Source organism: Carettochelys insculpta, chromosome 3 (genome assembly GCF_033958435.1).
Source record: "Carettochelys insculpta isolate YL-2023 chromosome 3, ASM3395843v1, whole genome shotgun sequence".
NCBI classification, from domain to species: domain Eukaryota; kingdom Metazoa; phylum Chordata; order Testudines; family Carettochelyidae; genus Carettochelys; species Carettochelys insculpta.
The window spans coordinates 125,442,848-125,467,590 of record NC_134139.1 but is presented as its reverse complement, the minus strand read 5'-3'; the positions used below and the strand labels follow the sequence as shown (position 1 = coordinate 125,467,590).

At 45.0% G+C, this 24,743-nt stretch overlaps 2 protein-coding genes across 6 annotated transcripts in view; one reads left to right on the top strand and one right to left on the bottom strand.

Annotated features, from left to right (window-relative positions):
* Positions 1 to 24,743, bottom strand: part of SESN1 (sestrin 1) — a 125,516-nt gene that overhangs the window by 24,086 nt on the left and 76,687 nt on the right. Inside the window, exon 1 of one of the 5 annotated variants that reach the window (XM_074990771.1) lies at positions 4,874 to 5,029. The exons of 3 other annotated variants lie outside the window; for them this stretch is intronic. In XM_074990771.1, the coding sequence (XP_074846872.1) occupies positions 4,874 to 4,960 (87 nt within the window). In that variant the 5' untranslated portion in view covers positions 4,961 to 5,029. Of the gene's footprint in view, positions 1 to 4,873; positions 5,030 to 24,743 lie in introns of those variants that run through there. One more of the 5 variants, XM_074990773.1, reaches the window with a different exon arrangement.
* On the top strand, positions 5,467 to 12,764 carry LOC142010469 (uncharacterized). Its single transcript, XM_074988824.1, has 2 exons — positions 5,467 to 5,503; positions 10,428 to 12,764. The coding sequence occupies exon 2, from the start codon at positions 11,247 to 11,249 to the stop codon at positions 12,042 to 12,044; it is 798 nt and encodes a 265-aa protein (XP_074844925.1). The 5' UTR covers positions 5,467 to 5,503; positions 10,428 to 11,246; the 3' UTR covers positions 12,045 to 12,764.

Below are 24,743 nucleotides of genomic sequence, written 5' to 3'. Positions count from 1 at the left end.
CTTCGCACCAGGCAGGCAAGTCACCATACGGTTCTCCCGGTCATCACAAACCCAACTATCTATATTTCTAATGATCGAATCACCCACTACTAATACCTGCCTCTTCCTAACAACTAGCATTCCCTCCCCTGGAGAGGTATCCTCAGCACAAGAGGATACCATAGCACCCTCTGGAAGGAAGGTCCCAACTATAGAATGGTTTCCCTCTGCCCCCATTGACTGCTCTCCTTCCCTGAGCCTTTCATCCTCCTTAGCAGCATCGGGGCTGTCAGATTGGAGGTGTGACAGCCCTGCTACGTCCTGGAAAGCCTCATCAGTATCACTCTCTGCCTCCCTTCACTCCTCCAGTTCAGCCACCCTGGTCTCCAAAGCCTGCACTCGGTCTCTGAGGGCCAGGAGCTCCTTGCATCGAGTGCACACATAAGCCACCCGCCCACAGGGTAGGTATCATACATATTACACTCAACACAAACAGGGTAGCCCCCGCTCTGCTGCTGGTCTTCTGCCTCCATTTCCTCCTCTGATTTAATTTAATTCTATATGGGGTTCTTAAGTAAAAGTTTCAGATGGGGATGTTATAAAAGATTTAAGGATGTTAGGAGTAACTAGCTCCCTCTATCGGAGGGGTAGCCGTGTTAGTCTGGATCTGTAACACCAACGAAGGGTCCTGTGGCACCTTATAGACTAACAGAAAAGTTTTGAGCATGAGTCTGTGCTCACAAAAGCTCATGCTCAAAACTTTTCTGTTAGTCTATAAGGTGCCACAGGACCCTTCGTTGCTGTTATAGCTCCCTCTCAAAACTCCCGCCTGTTAGCAGTCGGCCTGTTTGCAACAGCCCCGGTCGCAAGCAATCCTCTCTCTCTGGACAACATTTTCACCTGGTGGAAATTGTTTATGCAAGTGTATGTTAGCTGAGCATTTGGCCCTCAAAGTGCAGGCTGACTCGTGCACAATTAATGCAGTAGATGTACAACACTAATTATGTTTCCCAGTTACCACTCTTCTCTCTCACTACTCCCTGCTTCATTCCATACATCTTGTTCATTACATTTATTCAAATCATATATCAAGATTCTACATCCACACCTGCTTCACACAGTTTGCTTTTATTTAAAATGATAGAAGACAATAATTCAAGTGTTAAAAGCTATGTGCCTGCATATTACGTACAGCTTTTCAATACCCAAAAACTGCCGAATCAAACCATTTTTAGTTTGGCACAAAAGGCACCGTTCCTTCCCAAGAGCTATCTTCTTACCAAAATCCAGTGGTTTTGCTGTTTTATTATGAGAGATGTTTCCCCCCCCAAAACTACCCAATTGTGTAATATTTGGGAAAAAGTGTATATTTCTACTCCCCAGGTATTCAAACTCATCTCTATTGTTATCCACACACATTAAGACAAAACATATCACCTTCTGAGACATAGGCCAAACATGGGAAATTTCATCTCAAAAGACTGAAGCTGTGAACAAATGAAACAGGGCTTTTAGAGTGGAAGTGCTCAGACGACCTTAACTTGAGTCATTGCTACACCACTTACACTCACTCCCAAAATATTTTCTCTGATGCTAGTTCTCATCACACACTACCAACTACTAAAGCACTGTTGCATTCATCCCTCTTACCACAAAAATCTCTCTCGAAACTCAGTTATAGCTCTGTCACCAGGGAATGGTGCACTGTTATCAATTGTTAATTTACAATAACTAATTTTCCTGGGCTGAAAACTGACCACAAACCAGTCTTTAGTTTGTTTCTCTGATGTCATGCCGAGTGTTTTCCTTGAGGACAGGAACAGTGTCAAATGTTGCAAGTCAAGGAAAGATAGATTTGTGTGTTTTCTTAAGTAACTAAACAGCAGAACACCTCTGTCCCAATTGTAGGCAGACTGAAAATACTTTACTCTACCACATTAATATTAATATTACCTGAATCTTTGTGTCCTCATGAAATACCAAAAATGCCTTTTGATACAGTAATAACCACCTAAAAAAAATCACAAGTTCTAAAAAGAGAAAAAGCTGATTTTAAGGATAATTTTTTTTGCAAAAGGATTGATTTTGACTCAAATTAAGTTTTACTGGGTTTCACCTTTTATAGAAGATCACTTTATATTATTATATTTTCATGTCTACACAAAAATATGCTTTTAGCATCTTTTCTGTTCTTTTCGGGTAAAAATTCCAAAAGCATGTACGTGATTTGGGTTCCTAAGTCTGATTTTAAGAGAAATGTAGGCTCTTGCATGCATTTAGAAATGTTACCTGGAAGTTTCCTACTTTCCCTTCAAAGACCAGTTCAAACCAATAACTCAGGTAGAGACACTGAAATGCTATGAAACTGGAACAATTAATTAGTTAGCTCTCAATGACAACTTATGCACAGACTGTCACCGCCGTACAGGTTATTTTGATTTCCCTGTAACTCCATCAGTAAAGTGATATTCTCATATTAAAAGTCAGGTTTTCAATTCTGCTCATTCCTATCACTGAGTCCTATCACAGCTCCAGAGTTAGTGCTGTAACACTATTTCCTTTCCTCTTCTCATTTTAAATTTTGACACCAATTCCTTTGTTCAGGAACAATTAAAGCTATTCCAGATAAAAGCATACAGCTTGCTCACACATACATATAAGCAATTACAAATAACAGTTCAAATAAAGTGGTACATTTCTGCTTCTTTGGGTTTTTTTTTTTTTTTTTGGAGTACAGACTAACAGGGCTACCTCTTTGTTACTACACAACCATTCTGTTCTCCTACAAACCCTACTAAGTTCAACAGGCCTACTGTACTTGATTTTAATCATCACAAAGAAAGTAAGAGCTTGTCTATGCTAGCTCCCTACTTCGAAGGGAGGATGGTAAGTAGGGTGTTGGGAGTTTATTCATGAAGTGCTGCAGTGTATATGCAGCACCTCATTAAGCAAATTCCCTCCCCCTCACCCCCCAGCAGCAACTTCGAAGTGTTTAACTTCACAGCGTTGGCTCGTGTCTAGCCATGGCTCACTCACCGGTACTTCGAAGTGCCCAGGGTACTTCGAAGTACCAGTGGGTGAGCCGCAGCTAGACGCGAGCCGGCATGCCGAAGTTAAACACTTCGAAGTTGCCACAGAGGGGGAATTTGCTTAATGAGGTGCTGCATATACACTGCAGCACTTCATTAATAAACTCCCAACACCCTACTTACCATCCTCCCTTTGAAGTAGGGAGCTAGTGCAGACAAGCCCTAAAAGTGTTTTACTGTGTTTTAAAAAGAGACCTTAGAACTTCTACAAAACAGATGTGAAGTGGAAGGTTTTTTTGCTCCCTAAAGCTCTCAGAATACTTTCAAAAATATTTCAACACCTACGCAAAACTGTTTAATGCAAACATTTTACTGTTGAAGAAACTGAGGCACAAGTAGTTTGCCCAAAGACACACACACACACACGGTCCACAAGGGAGGCAGGAATAAAACCCAAGAGCATAAAGTGCTACATTTCTGCTGGTTTGTTTTGTTGGAGTACAGACTAATGCATCTACCTCTCTGTTACTACTTCACAAATCTCTTATTCACTTAATACGCAACAATTAATAATAATTAAAGCAATTAGTGGTAATTCTTGGGTCTTCTAAGATTAAATATTAACACACACATCTAGACCTATACCTAAATGAAGTTTTATTCATGGCACTTGTGCTATGCCAGCATACCCTCCCAGGGTATGAAAAGACTGGCAAAAGTTTATAAGAAGTTGGGCTTGAGGGCATCATACCAAGTCACTTGGTTTCAAATCAACTCAGGTCACAAGTACTTGGGATGAAAAAGACCAATGTCTAAACCTTCTGTGCCATTTCTGTACTTTGCATGTTGTAAATATTTTATAAATACGTATTAAGATCACTGGAGGAGCTCCAAAGGGAAAACTCCCATAGCAATACTAGTAGCTTTAAGTAAGGAAGGAAAAAGGAAAGAAGCAGCATTTTAGAAAGCAACAAAGTTTAACTACCATTAAGACTGAAACACAATAAACTAAGAAACTTAATTCTGAATGTGAAGCACCAAATTTAACTTCAGATTTGCTGGACAGGGTTGCTTTAGGTCATTATCTTTATGTTCGGTATCTTAACACTTAATACATTAAGTTCCACATGCAAATATGACCCAATTAAATGGATCTCCAAAGCAGGCAAGAACAATATTATTTACTTAGGATTGACAAGACAACAGTCACTGCCCCCAAAAGCTAATAATCTGACACATGTAGAGGTGACCGGTACACTGGACCAGCCCGAGGAGAAAATTAGTGATTTTGTTCGTTGTTAAAGAGCCCCAAGCAGCACACAGTCCACCTGTACATTAGTTCTGAAGACTAATGACAAATCTGCACCAGCAGCCAGCGTGCTTGTCTGTCACACCAAGCGGAGTGAGAAGAGCCCTACTACATAGCCTAGTCAACCTCCTGGCCAGTGAAGGCCAGTCCCCGACAGCGCATTGCCGCCCAGGGACGGGCTCTGCACACTTGTTAATGACTGAGACAATGGGGCTCCCCCTACTCCCCGGGAAGCCGCTCCACAGTGTAATGGGGGAAGTGGTCCCGGATTTCTCAGCTCATGTTCCTAGTTACGAGCGTCTCTCCTCACGTCTACCCATAACCGCCCTTCACCCCCGGGACACTCCGCGCCAGCGACGCAGCCTGGGGAGGGGGCTGCTCTTCCTACCGCGAGGGAGGGGTCCAAGAAGCCACCCACCCTGGCCGGGCGGACAGGCAACACATGGAGCCCAGCTGAGCCCAGGGGGCGCCCCGCGCGCGGCTCCGGTAGGCGCCTCAGGTCTCCGTACAAACAAGTGCCCAGACAGGTGCAGAGCAGAACCCCGCGCCCCGTTACCTCGCGGCCCCGGCTCCTGCCGCTGCCGCACAGCAGCCCCTGCACCGCGTACGCCCGGTTGTGGCCGGCTGTAGCCGCCAGCCTCATGCCTGCGGGAGGGGCAGCGCCCGCACTTGCAGAGGCGCAGCCAGCTTCGCTCTGCCAAAGGCAGCGGCGAGGGCCGGGCTATAGCGACGCGCCCCGCAGGAGGGGCAGAAGGAGGGAGCCGCCGCAGCTCACAAACAAGCCGAGCCGAGCCCGCCTCCCCCCCAAGCAGCCACCAATGCGCGGAGGCGGAGGGGCCGGAGGCGGAGCGAAGTGAGAGCGCCCGGGCCAGGCCGCAGCAGCCCGCAGGAGCCCCGGACAGGGGGCCGCAGGAGCCGCGTGGTGCCGGACACACCTCCCTCGAGGCCGGCCAGCCGTGGCCGCGGGAGAGATAATCCTCCGCAGCTGCGAGCGTGAACCCGCAGCTTGCGACGCCCGCGACGGCTGGGGGCAAAAGGTGTCAGAGAAACCTTCAGCCACACGAGGCTGCAAACAGCGGCTGACCCAACCGCGGCTGTGCTGGACTCTCCCGTTGGCCGGGCGCCCCACAGCAAAATGCTAGCGCAGCAGCAGCCCCCAGGCAGCGAGGACACAAGCGGTGACCTGGTGAGCCCAGGCGCTTGTTTTAAATTACGAACTATTAATAACTTCCCAGTTCACCCACCCGGCAGATCATTTCAGAGGTTAGTTGTCAAAGGGCACAGGAGGCGAGGGATCAGCTCGGGTCGGGGAAAAAGCAGCGTTGGTGTTTGATAGATTACTTTTTCTAGAAGGTCCTATTATCGATCATCCCTTCCCCGCCTCACCCAGTAGCCTCTGCCTTCTTTCTTTAAATAAAAAGGTAATTAAACGTTTTTACCACCTCGATTAGAGGAACTAAACATTTAGCAAATGTGTGACCTTAAATAAAAGTGCTCTAGCAATTTAGCATGAAGGTTCCCCCCCTCCGCACCATAATAGCCCCGTGCAAACATGTTTTGCAATCTCATCAGCAAAACACACAATCGTTGTTTGCAGCAGTCTCTATCTCCCGCCCTTAACTTCAGTGCTGGGAGCAGCGCAGGTGCCCCACTTCTTTCAACCCAACAATAGTCTTCTGTTCCAGTTTAGGGATTCATGCCATTTTCCAAAAGTAAACACTGCATCTCCAAAGTTAAGGGCCTAGGAAAATGGGATTTATTCTTCAAATCCATACTAAAAGCATAAAGCTATGTTCTCCTAAATAGTTTATGTAAAATATTTGAATTCAAAATCAAATGCCTCCACCTACTGCATATTATGTGAACAAGCAGACAATACTTCTAATGCCAGCTTTGAGGAGAGGTCATTTGGTTGCAGCAGCCAGGAACCTTAATTGGGAAAAACAAAATTTCCAGTCTGGGATTTGGAATGCTAGAAATGGCTCTAACAAGTCTAGTAATTGTAATGAGAAATACATGACCCAGGGTGGTGCTTAGGGAGCACATATTAACCCTCCACCCCAACCCCCTGCCCAGCAGGAGGAGCTGGCCAGTAGCTGGCAGGGGGACTAGCAGGGTTAGCACCAGCAATAGTCCATGCCCCTGCACTCACTGGCAGCCTCAGGGAAAACACAGAAAGGTGGCTCCAGCTCACACTGCTTCTCAGCTGCAAAACTCGGGGCTGGGGAGGGCAGGACCACTCACTATGCTACCGCCCCCTCCCCCCGAAAGCAGAGCAGGGGATGCCTTGCTGTGCTTTCGCTGCCGCAGGGAGATGGGCTCTCCAGCTCTTGCCCCTGTGTTAACCGTGCAGGCACTTCACCCTTGCTGCTGCCATGTGCCAGGGTCCCTGGTAATTCCTGGGCTCACATCAGTCAAGGAAGAATCTTCAGACATAGGGTGCAATAGGGTGGGGTGAAGCAGGGGTAGGGGACAGAGTACAGGAGAAATGGCTTGCCCCAGGCCCTGTCCCCCTCTTGGGACAGTTCAGAGGATAGCCACTGGGGAGGAACAGCAGCTAGCGGGCAGAACAAGCACTCAGAATGCAGACCAAACACGATGTCAAGTGATTTCCTCCTCACACTAAGAGTTTCTTTTCTACACATGGACTCTGTGCTGGTGAGTGGGGAAGTAATGCTGCTCAGAGAAGTTCAGGGTTGGTATGTAATTTTCACAGATTACCAGGCGGGGGCTTGGGCTGATTGTGTGTCATATTGTTGAAAAGAAATCCATAGATATTAAACCCAGCCCTGACTGCTGCCAGCTCACTTTGGCAGAATGGTGCATTTTAATCTTCCTGTGAAGCATCTACGATAGCAATGGCTGATAAGGAGATATTGGGCAAGGCAGGCCAGAGCTCTCAGATGGCACCAAGCTTTCTCCCACGCAGGAATGTGGCTGGGTGGCTTGCTGACTCTTGTTCACAGGCTCAGGCTCTAATCAATCACTCTATATCAGGTGGGAAAGAATTTTTCCCAAGGTCAAAATGACAATAACCTTGACGGACTTTTGCCACCCTCTTCTGCATGGAACAATCATTTCCTTGTCCTTGCAAGGGCCTCAAACACTTGTGCTGCTCAGGTACATCCTATTCTCTGTTTGTGACATAACAGTGCAGTCTGCTATGGGGTTATGATACTTTGGTTTCATTGTGATGGCTAGTTTAGCATGTGGGTGCTGGGTGGTATGGATAGCCTCTGATATACAGGAGATCAAACTAGATGACTCAGTAGTTCCTTCTCACTTTATCTACTATGACATTCTTAGTCCAGAATAAGAATATCTATACCAGCAGCTGTAACTACAGTGGTATAATTATGCTAGTAAATGTTCCTATGTAGACAAAACCTATCACTTCAGGAGCTGGTGGTTTAAGAAAACAAGAAAATATTTGTGATAAACTTGAGTTGGCAACACTGAACTTATTAACACTAAGGTAATAAAGATTTCCCATTACTTATTTAAAATAATTGTTGGCAATACTTATCACAGATCCAGATGAGTGTTGCCCCTCTCTCCCTCCTGGACAGCTGTGAAGGGAATCCAAGCCTCTGCCACTCTGGCTCCCAGGCTGTTTCAAGCACCTAGAACCTGAATGGAACCTAAATCACTGCTCCAATCTCTGACCCCCCCAGCATGCTTGCAGCACGCAGACCTATCTAGCAAATCTTTACCCCCCGAGGAGAGCTGGAACCCACTGTCCAGCCACCTACTCCCACCAGACACAGCACTGACTCCAATGCCTCCGAAGTATTTAAACACACCCCTCTTTATCCAAAACAGTCATACTAGAACACCTTAAGGTTTTTAAAAAGGTACTAAATAAGTGTGCTAACTGTAATATAAATAAACCCAAATATTGCTGTTAAACAGAAGAATAATGCAAACTGCATACACAGGAAGAGAACAAAAAATGGAGTACTTTAACAATCTAAATTAAGTATGCTCTTTGGTCATAATGGATGTTATTGTAGCATGCTCTAATACTCCACTTTTAGACTGTGGATGGCTAAAATAATGGATAAAAGAAGTCAGTTTTGGCTACAATTCTAGACAGCATCAATTCACTGTATTATGCTCAGTGGTGAAACTGTTCCCTGTTTCTCATCCACAGAATTGAAACCATACTGTGGTGCATGACTAAGGGCAAAATCTAGCCATATTGCTTTCACGCTTTTTTCCCCCTAAAGTGTATTTTTTTTAAATATATCTTTTTGAGTGCAAATGTAAAGTGGATCCTTGCAATTTCAGTTTTCCTTGGAATTTCACAAAGTATAGTAAAACTTTAACAAAATATATGAAGCTTTAGTATGAGGGATATGAAATAGTCATTAAAGGCAGTGTATTCAACAGCACATGATGGCCTACTCTCCCATTGATTTCAGGAGAAGTAATTTTTACCAGTGATTTCAAAATGAGAAAAGAATTAGACCAATGCTGAGGACTTTTGAAAAATCTCACACTACATTCTTATTTGTCTTAGATTTTTGTCTTTCATACCTTTTGTTTTTAGCCTGTAGTTACTAGTACATTTCAGACTATTAAAGAGATTCAAAAATCATGATGATGATAACTTGGGAGGCATGAGTAGTTTACATTTTAATAAATATTGATTTAGAAAAAGCAAAAGGTGTGAATGTTTTTTAATATGGCACAGTTGTCAAGATCAGGCAACAGATTTTGACAGCAATATATAAAAAACACATCTATGATAGCAGGAGGAAGGAAAAGAAGATAAAACAAAAGCAACAAAAAGTCATAGTAAGGGCTCTGCCCAAGATTTAGGAAAGTATGTGAGCATTCTTCATTTAGCGCATGCATAAATACTTTGCCAGATTTGGGTCAGAGTGCTCAGTCCCTTTCAGGATCATGCCTAATGCCACATTCTTAAATGTGTTGACTAGAAAGTGGATTGATATGTCACAATTCAGTGTACTGTAGTACAAAACACAGAATTTATTCCTTTAAATAGCAAGGGATGGTAACATTTGGTGGCAAATGTACTTTTATAAATTTTTCAGTGATTTGATTTTTACAACATTTTACAATAGTTCAACTTAAAATACCTTAATCTGGACCCAAGATACCATAAAGCTATCCTTTTTAAGCATATCCAGTTCTCAACTTTGACCGTGGTCAGAGAGAGTAAACACTTTGGCTGGATCTACACTTGCCCCCGACTTCGAAAGGGGCAGGTTAGTCAGGGTGATGGAAGATTACTAATGATGAAGTGCTGCGGTGAATATGCAGCACTTCATTAGGCTAACTCTCACCCCCTCCCCCTGCAGCAACTTCAAAGTGCCCGCAGCTACACACATGCTGGCACTTTGAAGTTGCCGTGGGGAAGAATTAGCCTAATGAAGTGCTGTGTATTCACCGCAGCACTTCATCATTAGTAACCTTCTATCACCCTGATTAACACACCCCTTCAACATTGGGGGCAAGTGTAGACAAGCCCTTTGGCATGCAAATGACCACAGCACTGAATCTACCTGAATAGTAATAGTTTTTAAACAGTATCAGACTATTCTTTCAGGCTTTAATAGCAAACCAGGAATAAGAAGTTGTGTAGGACATGTATAGTTATATTGCTTCCATTTAGAAGGAAGGAATTCTAAGTATACACTCAAAGACTTATAATTGGTGATTTTTGTTTCAAGTCTGTATAAGAATATTAACCAAAATGTATACTTTGGCTGAAAACTGAGAAACAGATACTGATAAAAATCATACGTGTTTGAAGAGTGCTGAAAGCAAAATTATTTGTTGGTCTAAGATGATTAGAATTACATTTATCAAAACAATGAAAAAGATAGGATCAGCATCAGACACAATATTCCACTAGTGATATGTACAGAATGTGCAATAAATTTGTGGTTAGACTATCATATCACAGCAACATCCAGGGATGCATATTCTAACTGTATCTGTTTAGGAAATCGCAACCATTGCTTTCAGATGTGGACCTTGCTACTGCAATTCAGGCATTTGTTATTACATCAAGACTAATATTTTTTGTTATTATGTCAAGACTGATGTTTTTAACAGTTCCTCCATTGTCAACCCTGCAGCCCTAGACCAGATCCCTCAGAAACCCACCATAGACAGTCTTGTCCTGTCCCTTACAATGGATGAGGTCAAAAAGTCAATCAGCCAGACCAGCTTTGGCAAAGCCCCTGGGATGGACGGTATCCCTGCTGAGATTTTCAGAGCAGCAGGATCAGTGTCACTTGAAGCCTTTCACAACATCTTGATCAGCATTTGGGAAGACGACGACATGCCCAAAAGACATTAGGGATGCCACAATCATCTCCTTCTTCAAGAATAAGGGCAACAAAGCTGACTGTGGAAATTACTGGGGCATCTTCCTTCTCTCTACTGCCGGGAAGATCTTGGCTCAAGTCATCCTCAGCCATCTGATCACCAGCATCTCAGAGGAGAACCTATCAGTGGTACAGTCTGGTTTCCACAGAGGCCGCAGCACCATTGACATGGTCTTTGCTGTTTGTCAGGTCCAGGAGAAGCGCATAGAGCAGAAGTTGGATCTATACACAGTCTTTATAGACCTGAACAAGGTGTTTGACACCATTAACAGAGAAGCCCTGTGGATTATCCTGTCAAAATTCGGCTGCCTGAGATGATTCATTGACCTCATACGCCTATTCCAGGATGACATGACTGGCTTTGTTCTTTCAAATGGCGAGTCCTCACATCCATTTGAGATATCCACTGGCATGAAGCAAGGGTGAGTGCTGGCCTCAGTGCTATTCAACCTCTTTTTCACATGCATCTTCAGTCACACAGTAAGGGACCTGGACCATGGAGTCTCCATAAAGTTCAGGCTTGATGGGTCACTTTTCGACCTTCTTCGTTTGAATGCTAAAACCAAGATGCTTGAGAGGCTCATCCTTGAAGTCCTTTTTGCTGACGACTGTGCACCTATGACACACAAGGAATCTGATCTCCAGCTTATCGTCAACAAGTCTGATGAAGTCACTTGCCTCTTTGGTTTGACCATCAGCCTAGGAAAGACCGAGGTACTGTTTCAGCCTGATCCAAGGTCTGCTGCTCTCCCCGCTTTCATCTCTATTGAAGGAGCAGAGTTAAAACCAGTGGATGAGTTCAAGCACTTCGGCAGCGTGATAGCCAGTGATGGGTCCCTTGACAAAGAAACCAACAACAGTATCTGCAAGGCCAACCAGGTAGTAGGACATCTGAGAGCACGAGTGTCAAATCAGCACAATGTCCGACAGTCCACTAAACTGAAAGTGTACAAGGCTGTAGTCTTGACCAATCTCCTGTATGAATGTAAAACCTGGACCTTGTACAGAAAACACGTGAAACTGCTGGAGCGCTTCCGCACACTCAGCCTGAGGTCAATACTGTACACTGAATGGCAGGACAGAGTCATGAACCTGGAAGTCCTTGACAGAGCAGGAACCACAAGCACTGAAGCCACGATTCTGAAAGCCCAGCTTTGCTGGGCAGAGCACGTCATACGAATGGAGGAGTCAAGAGTCCCTAAGCAACTCCTCTATGGTGAGCTCTTTCAGGGCAAAAGGAATCAAGGTGGGCCTTGCAAGAGGTATAAAGACTGCGTGAAGACCAATATTGCTCCTGCTGGATTGAAGCCAAAGCAGCTAGAGCAGCATGCAGAAGACCAAACAGGCTGGCGTGCTCTCGTATGACACACTTATGACAACTTCAAAAGAATAGTGACACATATGCCTGATTGATGCTCGTGAGAGGAGGAAAGCAACAGCAGCAGCTGCACTGACAGAGCCAGGACAGTTCCCTTGCCCCTACTGCGAATGCCCATGCTGTTCAAGGCTTGCACTCCTCAGCCACATGCGAGTCCCCAGCTGATGAGCCTGCACGTGCTCAAGGCGTCATCATCGGACATGATGGACTAGCAAGAAGGAGAATGTTCTTTGAATACCTTATACGCTTGACTGACCAGAACTGGACTTTGAGCCCCTAAATATAAATGGATAAAATTGTAATCACACTGTTACTGAACAGAAGGTTTCTCAGCAGCAAGTTGAGAGTTCTGTGCTCTATTTAACCACATAACAGTTTCTACATAGAGTCCGAGATATCATTTTCCCAGATAGGGGCAGGACATCTGTGACTAATTTAGACTAGCACTCCCACTGGTACTACATCCAGGGTGGAAACAATGCTAAAATTGCAGAGGCAGTCTCAGTGAACTGGGGAGATGTTGGCTGTCTACCAGTCTCCAAATTATTTTAAACACTTCAAATATTTTAAGCTTTGGGAAGTAAAACTGCTGAATATATCATAAAAAAAAACTATTCCTGCCTTTTTGTTTTTGTGGTTTCTATCTACTTTCCACAAGTTTTTTCAGGAAAGTACACAAAGTTTTAAATTCCCCTATCTTAAGGTTTCACATCCTTGGTCTACATATGTTCAACAATAATGGCCTTCTATTGGACCTCATCTCTTAATTGTTCTAAGAAAAACTACATTAAAAGGAAGTTAGAGGTTGAGAATACATATCAGTAATTTAAAAGGGTAAAAACAGTACACATTTGTTGTAATTATCCCAAAACTAAGCACTACTAACCCAGGGCACTCAGAGGAAAGGTTACACTTAACAGAAATCCACACATTTTAATTATGAAAATACATAGATTCACAAATTTCAAAGCCACAAGGAACCTTTACATCATCTTGTCTGAACTCCTGTGTAAAAACACAGGTCACAGGATTTTACCCCGTTACTTCCATGTCACACGCAGTAACTTTGTGTTTAAATAAAGCTTATCATCCAGAAAGGCATATAGTCTTTATTTGAACTTACCTAAGAAAAGGAATATTCACGACTTTTCTTGGTAGTTTGTTGCAATACTTAAACATCCTCAGTATTACAAATCTGGACTTTATTCCTAATTTGAATTTATTTACTGAGGAAAAAAACACTTGTCCAAAGACGTAAGATTAAAATAGTTTTAGATCTCATTTCACTTAGCATTGAATAATAAAAGATACAAGAAAAAAGTGTTAATATGATAGGTTAAAAGGTTCCATGTACACCATCATGGATTTAGCTGTAGTGATACCACACTACAGGGGGTCCTCGCTAAAAGTCGCTTTGCTATAAGTCATTTCACGTACTCATCATTAAGTAATTCAGAAAAGCAGATTCATTTTAAGTCACACTGATCCACATTTACATCGTTTAGGGGCTCAGTGACCAAAACTAGGAACATAGCGGAGGTTTGTGATGGCCAGGTGGCAGATGCAGTAGTGCAGGGGCCCTGGAAGTGAGCCTTGAAATCATGGGGACCAGCAGAGAGCGGTGGGGAGCTGACAGGTAGCTGAGGGAGCCAGCAGGGAGCTGCAGGGGCAGGCGAGGAGCCGACAGGGAGCTGGCTTTTCTTCTATTTATTTATTACTATTATTTATCTATTTATTTAATTCTATTCCATTTCTATTTATTGGTTTTTGTGGGTTACAGGTACATTATATGTACCACACCTGTGTGAACTACGTATGTTGGCAACATACCTCACATTATTCTTTATGCATATTAATTCCCTTCTATAAAGTTGTTTCACTACAAATCGCATTATTTAGGAACAATCTCGATTTGTAACAAGGACTGCCTGTATACAATTGTGATTATGGAATTTTAGTGTGTATAGTTCTAGAATTAAAAAGATTTCTAAAGCTGTACAAGAGTCCCCCACAAGCCCTCCGTATTATTATACAGGTTGCACCCTCTGAAAAATCCGCATTCCCTTATCTGTCAATATCCCTCATCCAGCATAAAAGCCCCTAGTGTTTTCCATGGAGCATGGAACTTCTATATGGGGAGGATGGAAAACCACAGTTTATAATAGCTGGAATTTAAGCACTTGCTTCATATTCATTTTCACATTCAATGAATTACATTAATCCAACTTGCAGTGGAATATTTCCTGGACAACTCTGGGCAGACCCTCTTTTGAGAGGAAGGAACAAAGGTTCCCAACCAGCTGGAGATGAAAGAATATACTTTTAGATAGTGATGCTACTTGCTGATCCAGACTTAAGTTGTCAGAAGACTTCCAAGGCTTTGTACTACTTGTATGAACAGGGACCCATGTCTTCATTGGAAGGTGGGAGCACTATCTTAGAGAGGATACAGTAATATTTTTCCAAAGTGACAATGAGACTGAATTCCTGTTTTAAACGCAAAAAAGGGACCCAATCCTAACTACAAAGCTGCAGCTGGTGCCTCTATAATGGCTTCTGACAATGGCTTCCACTCATGTATTTCTTTAGGATCCTATTAGTCTGAAACAACTCAAGATGTCAGAAGACATTTACAACACAGATGTCCCAGAATACTGTTTAAAGCGTTTATATCACACAGAATAAATGGGTTCAAACACAATAGCCACGTCTACACTAGCCTGCTACTTTAAAGCAGCAGGCACAACTTCAAAGTAGCACGAGTCGTGTCTACACATGCTGCGTGCTACTTCGAGTGAAATCGATGGCAGGTGTGAAGATGTCAAAATCGCTATCCCAATGAGAAAGTGGGAATAGCACACTACTGCAACATTTAACGTCGAAACAGGACGTTCATAGCTGCTTCACGTCCCGCTACTTTGAAACAGTGGGGTCCATCATGGCAGCAAAAAGCTGGGATGCGGAGATGTGCTGTCCAGCCCCTGCAGTGCACTACGGTCTGTGCACGCAGCAGCTCTTAAAGCTGCATAGACTAGGAAACACTGACAGGAAACTGAGAGCATGCAGGCAGTAGCCCCAACATGAGCGTCCCTGTACGCCTCAGAATGACCCCCAGCATGGCGGAGAGCAGCATGGCCAGCACTTGGGCAGGTCAGGAGCCTCAGGGCTCCCCCTCTGAGCGTGCCCAGGGCTTGCAGGGGTCCAGCCAGGGAGGAAGAAGCCGGCCCCCCTCCTGGATCAACACTGAGCTCCACAACCTGCTGGGACTCTGGGGAAAGGAAGAGGTGCTCCACATAACGGGGAGCAAGCAGCAGAACATGGCTGTGTGTCACCCAGCTGTCTGAGGACCTGACTGCCCGGGGTCACCCTGCCTACACCTAACTCCTGACGTGGTCAGGAGTGAAGGAATTCCAGCAGGGTTACACCGGGGTCGAGACTCAGCCTGCCAGTTGGGGGCTGCCCCTTCTGCCTGCCCTATTACCGTGAGCTCAGGGCCATCCTGGGCCCCCAGGACATCTCCTCCCTACCAGCCGTCCTTGACACCATGGCTGAGGAGCCCCAGCAGGTTGTGGAATCGGAGCTGGGACCAGAGGCCAGCCCCACACCGCCAGAACTGGAGCTGGGCAGCAAGGCAACAGGGCAGTCCAGCGAGGAGGGGGAGCTGGTAATCATCCTCCCCTCCTGCCCCTCCAGTTGGGCATCTGCCAGACAGGCCTTCCTGACCTTGGTGGTGGACCGTCAGGTACGTACCCCACATGCACACACCCCCAGGACATGGGGCAGGGGCACCATACACGATTGGGGGCCACCACACACCCCTGGCAGACTCCAGCCCACCGGGGCCCAGCTGGATCATAGCCCTGGCACCGCAACATGGCCGCCGGTGCCTGTCTGCACCCACTCCCGCAGACAGCGCCGCACCCCACGCCCATGGGAGGAGGGGAGGCAGACTGCAAAAAGGGGCCACCCACAGGGCCACTGAACCCACAGACGGGGCACGGGGATCCGGCACCCACAGGTAGACAGAGGGCATGGGCCATGGGACAGGTGTTGGCACTCATGGCCTTCTCCTCTCTTCCCCGCCCCGTGTCCACAGCTGCACCATCTGAGAGCCAGGCGAGTCTCACCATGTTGGTCGTTCCAGACAGACCCCCGAAGGTGAGGGACAGCGACTACCTAGAGGCACCACTGGTGCTGGGACGGGCCTGCTCTCACCGCAGCCAGAGGTGACCAGCTGGGGACCTGCTTGTGGATGCCTCCCTCTGGCACCAGGTCGAGCTGGCAAAGTGGTGCGTACACTTCAAGGAGGGGGAAGCCGCCTAGCACCAGGAATCCTGGGGTGCGTTCATGTGCACGTTCGATGACCTAGTGGCCTCCTACCAGGAGCTGCTGGCCCAGCTGCCCCCTCCCACAGGCCCACCTGACAGCCCCCCAGCAAGGAGCCTGCTGGGCCTGCACGCTGGCCCAAGGCCAAGCCTTGGCCTTACCTGCCCATGCTCTCCATACCCACCCAGCCTCGCCAGGGACCTTGGATGAGGGGAGGCCATGGGAGCAGGAGCCAGCAGGGGTCACGCCCCTCTATTCCCGCCCCACAGGGATGGGCCAACAGCTGGGCCTCCCAATCCCCACCCCCTCGTAAATAGTTGATCCCCCTCATATACATAGTTATCTACACTGTTGTTTGTTACAAATATGTTTTATTCTAAGGTGCACATGTTCTCAATATATATACAGTTCCATTCTCCCAAACCCCTGTGCGCTCGTTGGAGGGGTAGCGTGCGGGGAGTGGGGGGCAGTGTGTGGTAGGCCCACCAGGGGTTGCCGGGGACGGTCAAGCAGGGGCCCCAGTGAAGAACCACCACAGGGCCTCCTGGATGCAGACCCTGTCCTCCCGTCCTGATGGGCCCGGTGGCTAGGGGTGGTGGCTGGCTGGGGGTAGTGTGTGCCAGGCTCAACTGCCCACCCCTGCACGTAGGCCTCCCCCTTACTCTCCACAATGTTGTGGAGTGTGCAGCTGGCGGCCGCAACCTGGAGTACATTGAGGATGCCAATGTCCACATGGGTGTGGAGGCAGCACTACCGCCCCCTCAGGCAGCCAAAGGTGCGCTGAACCACCTTGTGGGCATGGTTGAGCTGTCTATTGAACCACTCCTGGCTGGTGGTGAGGTGGCCCCTGTACGGCCAGATGAGCCAGGACGGGAGCAGGTATACAGCGTTGGCCACCAGACAGAGGGGCACAGTGGTGACCCCCAGCGGAATCTCCCTCTGGGGGAGGTAAGTCCCCACCTCCAGCTGGCGGCACAGTCCTGAGTTGCGGAAGACCAGCGTGTCATAGGTGCAGCCGGGCCAGCCTACGTATATGTCCTGGAACCGGCCCCAGCTGTCCACCATGGCCTGCAGGACCACGGAATGGTAGCCCTACTGGTTTATGTATTGTCCCTCGCTGTGCTTCAGGGCACCAATGGGTATATGGGTCCCATCAAGGGCCCCAAAGCAATTCAGGAACCCCAGTGCGACAAAGCCCATGATGGCCGTGTCCAGGTCCCCAATGCAGATGACCCTCTGCAGGACCAAGGCATTCAGGGTGCAGACCACCTGCAGGGTGGGGACACAGGCACCTGTGAGGGTGTGTGGGGTGTGCCTGGCCCACCCCAGGACCCCTTCCTAGACCCCCCTCTCTGAGCTTCCTTGCCTCCATGACAACAGCCCCAACTGTGGCCTTGCTGACACTGAATTAGTGTCCCTTGGAGCGGTAGCTCTTTGGAGGGGCCAGCTTCCAGACAGCTATTGTAACCCTCCTCTCAACAGGGAGGGCGCACCACATCCGGGTGTCCTGTTGTGTCAAGGTGAGGGTCAGCCACTGGCAGAGCTCCAGGAAGATCTGCTGTCTCATCCAGAAGTTCCAGAGCCACCGGTTGTTGGTCCACTCCCCCATGATGAGTCGCTCCCACCACGTGGAGCTGGTGGGGTGGCTCCAGAGCCAGGGGGGTCCCCTGCCAGGAGCTGCTGGGTGGCTACTCTTGCTACAGCGAGCAGGGCGCCTGCTCCGCTGGTGGCAGCCAGCAGGACATCAACTGTTGCTGCTGCTGCTGTTGCTCTGTGTCCATTTCTACAGGCACTGTGTCTGCGGGGCTTCTGGCAACTCCGCAAACCTCGTGCTGTGCAGGTCAAGTGTGTTTGGCAGGGCCCCTTAAAGGAGAGGCCTGCTGTGGCCCTAGAAGGGCTTGTCTGCCCTGCGACACTGTCCTCAGCCTTTCCTAACCCTTTATTTTGGAAGGGGTTGCTTTTTTGTGTAGACACGCTCTTTCCCCATCCTGGCTGGCCCCTTTCAGCGTGCTGCATTCACTATTTTGACACTGTACATCAAAAGCAGCAACTTCAACGCATGTGTAGATGCTACGCATTGAAGTAGAGAGTCTTTCAAAGTCTACTTCAAAAGATGCTACTTTGAAGTAGCTCTGGTGTAGACATAGCCAATGTAATGAACACCTGATTTTACACTACAAACGGGCCCTTACTGTTCATCTGCATTTGAGATGTCAATTTTATATTCAACCTGAAACATTTTTTTCTTTATAGCCATATCTTCTTTCTTAAAGGGCAAATGAATTAACATTGTTGTCACACAATACCCCCTTTTAATTATTCCACCAAAGACAGTCTTTCTTCAGTAATTCCTGCCCTTTTTCAAGACTTCAGCTTTTCAACAAGTCTTTGTTTTATCCAGTTTGTCTAAATTTAAAGATCTCCTCCATAACACAGGATACTAATTACTAAACATTCAAAATACTTTTAAGTTTAATTTATATAGAGTAAAGAGTTGATCTGGATATTATTTATGTTCTGGCAAGGACACAAAAAAAGATTTATGGTTTCTAAAACTACTGTAAGTAGGTGGATTAAAGATATATTTCTGAGGGTTATGCAAAAGAAAGAAATCCAGCAAGGTTTTTTGATTTTTCGCTTTGTTTTAAGTTAAGATTAACACCTTCCCCAAAGGCTGATAGAAAAAAAAAGAGTGAGTTATGTGCCAAAAGCTTTTTTCTTGGCTGGTTGCTCGTGCCCCTCATTAAAGAAGGAGATTACAACATTACAGCTCTAGATTACTAGGCTACAGTTGCAGAGAGCTACATTACACAGCTATGTAGTTATCTGAAAAATGCATGTCAGTAGAACAGATATTATTATGGTAACACCCATAGTTAGGTGGCAGCTATGAAGTGAAAAAAACCCCACAGTCTCATGAAAAATTTACAATTAAAAAATAAACTTAGCCACATAAAGCTGGCTTCCAATTCTAAAATGGAAACAGGAGGAATGAGAAATGACAAAATGAGGTCATCTTAAACTGTAGTATCTCATGACACTTAAGGCAGTAGTCATCCTGCATTCAGAAGAAGAAAGAACAGCATGAAATTAATGACTTTAAAAAAAAAAAGAGTCTTGTAAGCTTTACATTAATTAGAATGGGTTTATCTGAACACAACCATAATCTTTCATGTGTGGAAAGGTAAAAAGACCTAAACCCAAAGGAGGAAAAAAAATTCTGTGGATGGTTTAATACCCCGCCTGCATGTTCTATTTTGTCCTCTGGATGCTATTAATTTCAGACAGGCTATTATGTTGCCTTGTAACATTCTCTCTACCAAAGTTTGTGTAAAATAGTGTATCATAAAAATTCTCAGTAATCACTGACAAATTAATAATGTTTAATAAATCAAATCATCATAGGCAACAAAAGTATTCTCTCTGCTGGTAGCCACTAACAGAAAAAGGAAAAAAAAAATCAGTTGTTTTTTTTTTCAAATAAGTAACATTTCAAATGGGTTATTTTTACTATTTATTCTACAGTAGCACCTAGAGATCTCCATCAGGGATTAGGGATGGATGGCACTAACCATAGGTGACTTGTAGTTACATTCGGGTGTACCTCCACCTTGGACTCCCGCCAAAATTTTAATTGCTAAGTGGGGTGTGCCCTCATGTCCCTCACTGTTCCTTTTGGGTTGCCCTCCCTACACCTCCTTCCACTGCAGGCACCAGTTTCCTTTAACACTAACCTATCTGCACACCCAGTACAAATGGGCTTCCATCCCAAAAAGCTTGCAAAATTGTGGCTGTTGATATAAAACACTTAGTTATCCAAAATCTCATGACAGTGCAAAGGGTCAAATTTATTTAACCACATTTCTAGCACATTCTTGGGGGGGGAAGGTCTCTACTGCCAAACACTGAAAGGCAAAAGGACAATTTTCCATGTTTTATTTAGAACTCTGTTAGGTATTTTCTTCATGCTAAATTTGGAAAGCTTCCCCCATGTGCATCTTGCTTTTATTTAATCTATTAATAAATTTTTCATTCTAAATTTTATTACCAATATTTGTTAATAAAAATATTTTAAACCTTTATCCATTCGCTGCATCACCCTAGTTTTCTCTTTTAAAAATTTGTTTTGAACTTGAGCCCCTACCTACTCCCACCCTAGTTTGGAGAAACATTGCCAAGAAGTCCTTTCTTCTGCCAGAAACATTGTCCTTTTTTTCAAGGCACTTTATGGCCTTGGCTCAGTACACCTATAATATTGCCTGAAGTTTAAGGACTTTTCAGTTACTCTTTTCCCTAAGCACAATAGTGCTACCCACAAGGCAAAAAAACCTAGTTTGTGGAAGAGAAAGCTTTCTCTGGCTCTGGTCAGACACTATTTAGCAAACTCCCAGAGGATCTAAGGATCACCTCAATCATCATTTCCCATTCCAAGTACAAGGCATGCTTCTTTAACCTTCTTCTCAAAAATGCACATCTCAAAGCCATTAAAAGAAAAACAAAACTTTTCAAAACTCTTTCCATGTGAGGAGGAAAGAGACTCAGCCATGACAAAAGCTAATGTCTAATGTCTAGAAAGAAGGAATGCATATTAAAAGGCATAAAAATGAATTAAAGTAAGTGGAATGGAATTTAACTGAATGAGGACAGTAGCTTTACAGCAGTGGTGGACAACCTGTGGCCTGTCCAGCATCTGATGAAGTGAGTCTGTGCTCACAAAAGCTCATGTTCAAAACTTTTCTGTTAGTCTATAAGGCACCCCAGGACCCTTCGTTGCTGTTAAAGGTTCTGTGTGTGGCCCATGAGGCATTTTGTTTACTGTCGATCATGTGCAGTGTTGCCAGATGCTGTTGGTTTCCATCCACATAGTTTTTTTTCCTACTGCTATTACTGAAGTGACAGCATGTAAAGCAAGGGCACGTGAAGTGAGATGAGTACTGATTGCACACAACATCAACTGAGAGCCTTGTGCTCCCTCTGCATCCAATCAAAGCTTTGTTACAGTTCAACCACCACATTCTGCAAACTATAGGTACGCAAGCGCATTTGGCGAAATTGACCTGTGTCATGAGACCGTCTCGGTTACACTATTGAAATGAAGAAGAGCCAATCCTGCTGCCCATTCACTAGCCTAGGTTGCCGATTGCTGCTTTACAACCTCAGGTGCCCACAGATCAGCAGTTCCAGACATTATGAGCTTATTTACAGACTTTCTACTGCTTATACTTGACACCTTCAGGAGTACAATCCTATGCCTGAGAGCAGCATACAGTGAAAAGCAAAATGTTTTCAGTTCCTTTAAGTTCAGTTTCAACATTTAACTGTAACCTTCTCCACCCTAACACAGCACTAGAGTTGGGGGACACAAAGTGGAGGAAAACAATACAGAAAATTTAAGACATTCCAGTTACCTCCAAATTGTACCCTTTTCTGTGTTGGGAGTGAAACCCAGAATACTTAAAGGATTGTTCATGCCTCAAAATGGAGGGCAGTCATGTGTTTCAGGTATAGCCCTTATTTTATACGGGGTCTCAAAATGGAGTCGGGATTATGCTTAGTCATTCTGATGTAGCAGATTTTTCCTCCCCTTTTTGTTTACCTCAGAGACTCCTAAGGGGTTTCCCTGCAGGGGCATGGTTACATAAGATTTTCCCGCCACAAGAGAAATATAAGGCCAGCACAGACCATTCTGCAGTGCTGCCCATCCAAGTGGCAGTGTGGCGCAGGCTTCGATCAAGAAAGAACACCAGCAGACACCGCAGGACTCCTATCAACATTCATTGCTCACTGCCCTGAGATCCATTGCCACTCGTAACAACCGTCAGCCGTGATCATCTTATTACCTACTCACCATCGAGGGATCGCCCCAGTGCTCCTCCCTGCAGACTTAAAATTAGTCCAAAAGGATGAAGGTCCTAGGCAACCAACAGGAACTGGGAAGAAGGTTAATATAAATGTGCTTAGCATATGCAGGTATTGGTTTTGGGGAACTGATTGTTATGGTTTTTAGGGTATGTGTTAGTTTACTGTCTCTCTCTCTCTCTTCTGGTCTATTCTGTATTGTATTGTAAGTTCTCTCTTTTAAATAAGCCACTCCCTGTTCAGTTTACATACTGCTGTTTCCTTTCTTTATTGGTTTGGATAATAGTTGGCAGGTGATAGATACTGGCATGCAATAACACCCAGGCTAGAGGACTGCTTTTGTTAGGGGTCCCAGTGCAGCCTTGTCCATCTTAGATTAAATTCTCCATCTAACATCTGGGCCTTCTGGAGTGTCTTCTCTTCACTGTGTGTCAGACTGTAAACATCTCAGGGCAGGATCTGTCTTCATATATTTCCTGCACAATGCCAATCACCTTGCCCGTACTTAAGCAACAGACAAGTTTCTTGGTATCCTTTTGATTCAGAAGGTGCAAAATTACATTTCACTGTTCTGTACATTAACTTACACTTACTAATTATTCAGACTATTAAAGCAGTCATCCCTGAGTTCTGAGAAGCTGAAAAACACAAAGACACAACTGACTTCTCCATTCCAACAACAAAACTCTGTTTCATTCATTTTTAAACTCCATGCAGTTCCAACCCAAAGCCCTTTCCACAGCATCTTGAACATTGGTTTTCTGTTCAACTCAACTTTGGTGCTGAATTCATTAGCCTTCACTCTGAAGGGAGGGCCTAAATGTTGCTTAGAAGTTTTGCCCTGTGGCTGAAATTAGAGTAAACTTATCTCAGAGAGGACCACTTCAAATTTCTAGAAACAATATTTGACAAAACTGTAACTAACTATGCAAGTCTTTGGAGAATTAGTCTGTCCCATATCCCAGTGTCAAAACTAAGTTTTTTGGGTTTTGATTTTTTTTTTTTTTATGGTTTTGTTTGCCAGTTTTAGGGACTTTTTGATATTTTTATCCAGACTAGTACTAACATTGAAATTATAGACAATCAACAGGCACTAAAAAGCATTTACCAAGAAACATACATTGTACATTTAATTCTTCCAGAGAGCCTACTTTGACACACTGTATATTATATGAATACTGTATGTTTTGTGAGGCAGCATTTGAGAGCTCACAGGCTTCTGAATTCTGTTTACATCTATTCCTTTTGCACAATTTTCCAGTCTTTTACCATTAATTTAATGTTTTGCTCATTATTTCCCCAATTGTTTTTAAAACAACTTCTTTCACATCCCAGGTTTTAATTCTCTTGATTAACACCGATTAAGACAATGTTTATTGGTTTCAATAATAGAAACGTTTAAAAACGACAAACCTTTTATGTGGGGGAAAAGGTAGTCAAGTAAAAACATCAAAAGTGACAAGTTATAAATGCTAGGGCAACCAATGAAGACTTTTTTCAATTGCCACAGTTAAAAATGCATCTGTTAGTCCAATAGGATACAATAGAAAAGCACAAAAGAACAAATGTGAATCAGGAGACTGAGCTGAGAAAAAAAAGAGACTGAAGTTCAAACAGGTCACACTCCACTTTCTAACTTTGCTTAGGAACAGAGCAATGAGCTTAGCAACAGCTTCAACCAATTGGAGAACAGACAAACAAGTACAAGACTCAACTCAGAATGTCAGTGAGTCCAACCTCCTCAAGCATATTTCTTAATTATGTTGTCAAAACTGAATCTAGCAAGTTTTGAAACAGGCCAGACTTGATTGAAAGTAAGTTTTAAGGACATAGTAATTGCCTTACTGTGCATAGTTATATTCAACAAAATACTTCGCTGCTGAGAGATTTATTGAGCTGCTTTCAAATATTAGTTTCCTTAAGAAAAAAGTTAACTTTTAAGTATTTCTCCACTGGGAAAAACTCCAGGAGGCATAGCACAGAATGCACAGCCCTGGGTGGAATTACATAAGCAGGGGGCTGGTCCTGCTATTGTGGGGAACTTTCATGGCTTCTATACTACCCCAGTGAAGTAGGCCAGTGAAAGGACCTGAGTCCTTGCTCGCACTCCCTTTACCCAATGGCCTCTCTGACCCCAAGAGCTTCCCTTCCACTCCTCTGAGTAGCAGAGTCCTTGAAATCGCAACAAGGTTGGGCCCAGGTTTCCTGGGGCTGAACCCCCAACCTCAGTCATTTAGGGCAGGGTGTCCCCACTCCAGGGTGCTCTCTTCGCACTGGATGCTTTCGTGAGCATCACACAGTTCAAAGTGAATACAATTTATTACACAGCAACTGATTACAAAGAATAAGGAAAAATAAGAAAGGTTAAAAGTGAACACATAGCCCTGCTCTGTGGCACAGGGACACCACAGACAGCAGTCTGCTGAGTAAGCACAGTTCAGCCTGCTTCTCTTAAGTCCCAGGGCGCTCTCTCAGGCCCTGGGTGTGCTGCGGGGGTGGGA

Bases quoted from the DNA above. Each gene is read 5' to 3' on its own strand.
- LOC142010469 (XM_074988824.1), top strand. From the start codon at position 11,247: ATGCTTGAGAGGCTCATCCTTGAAGTCCTTTTTGCTGACGACTGTGCA.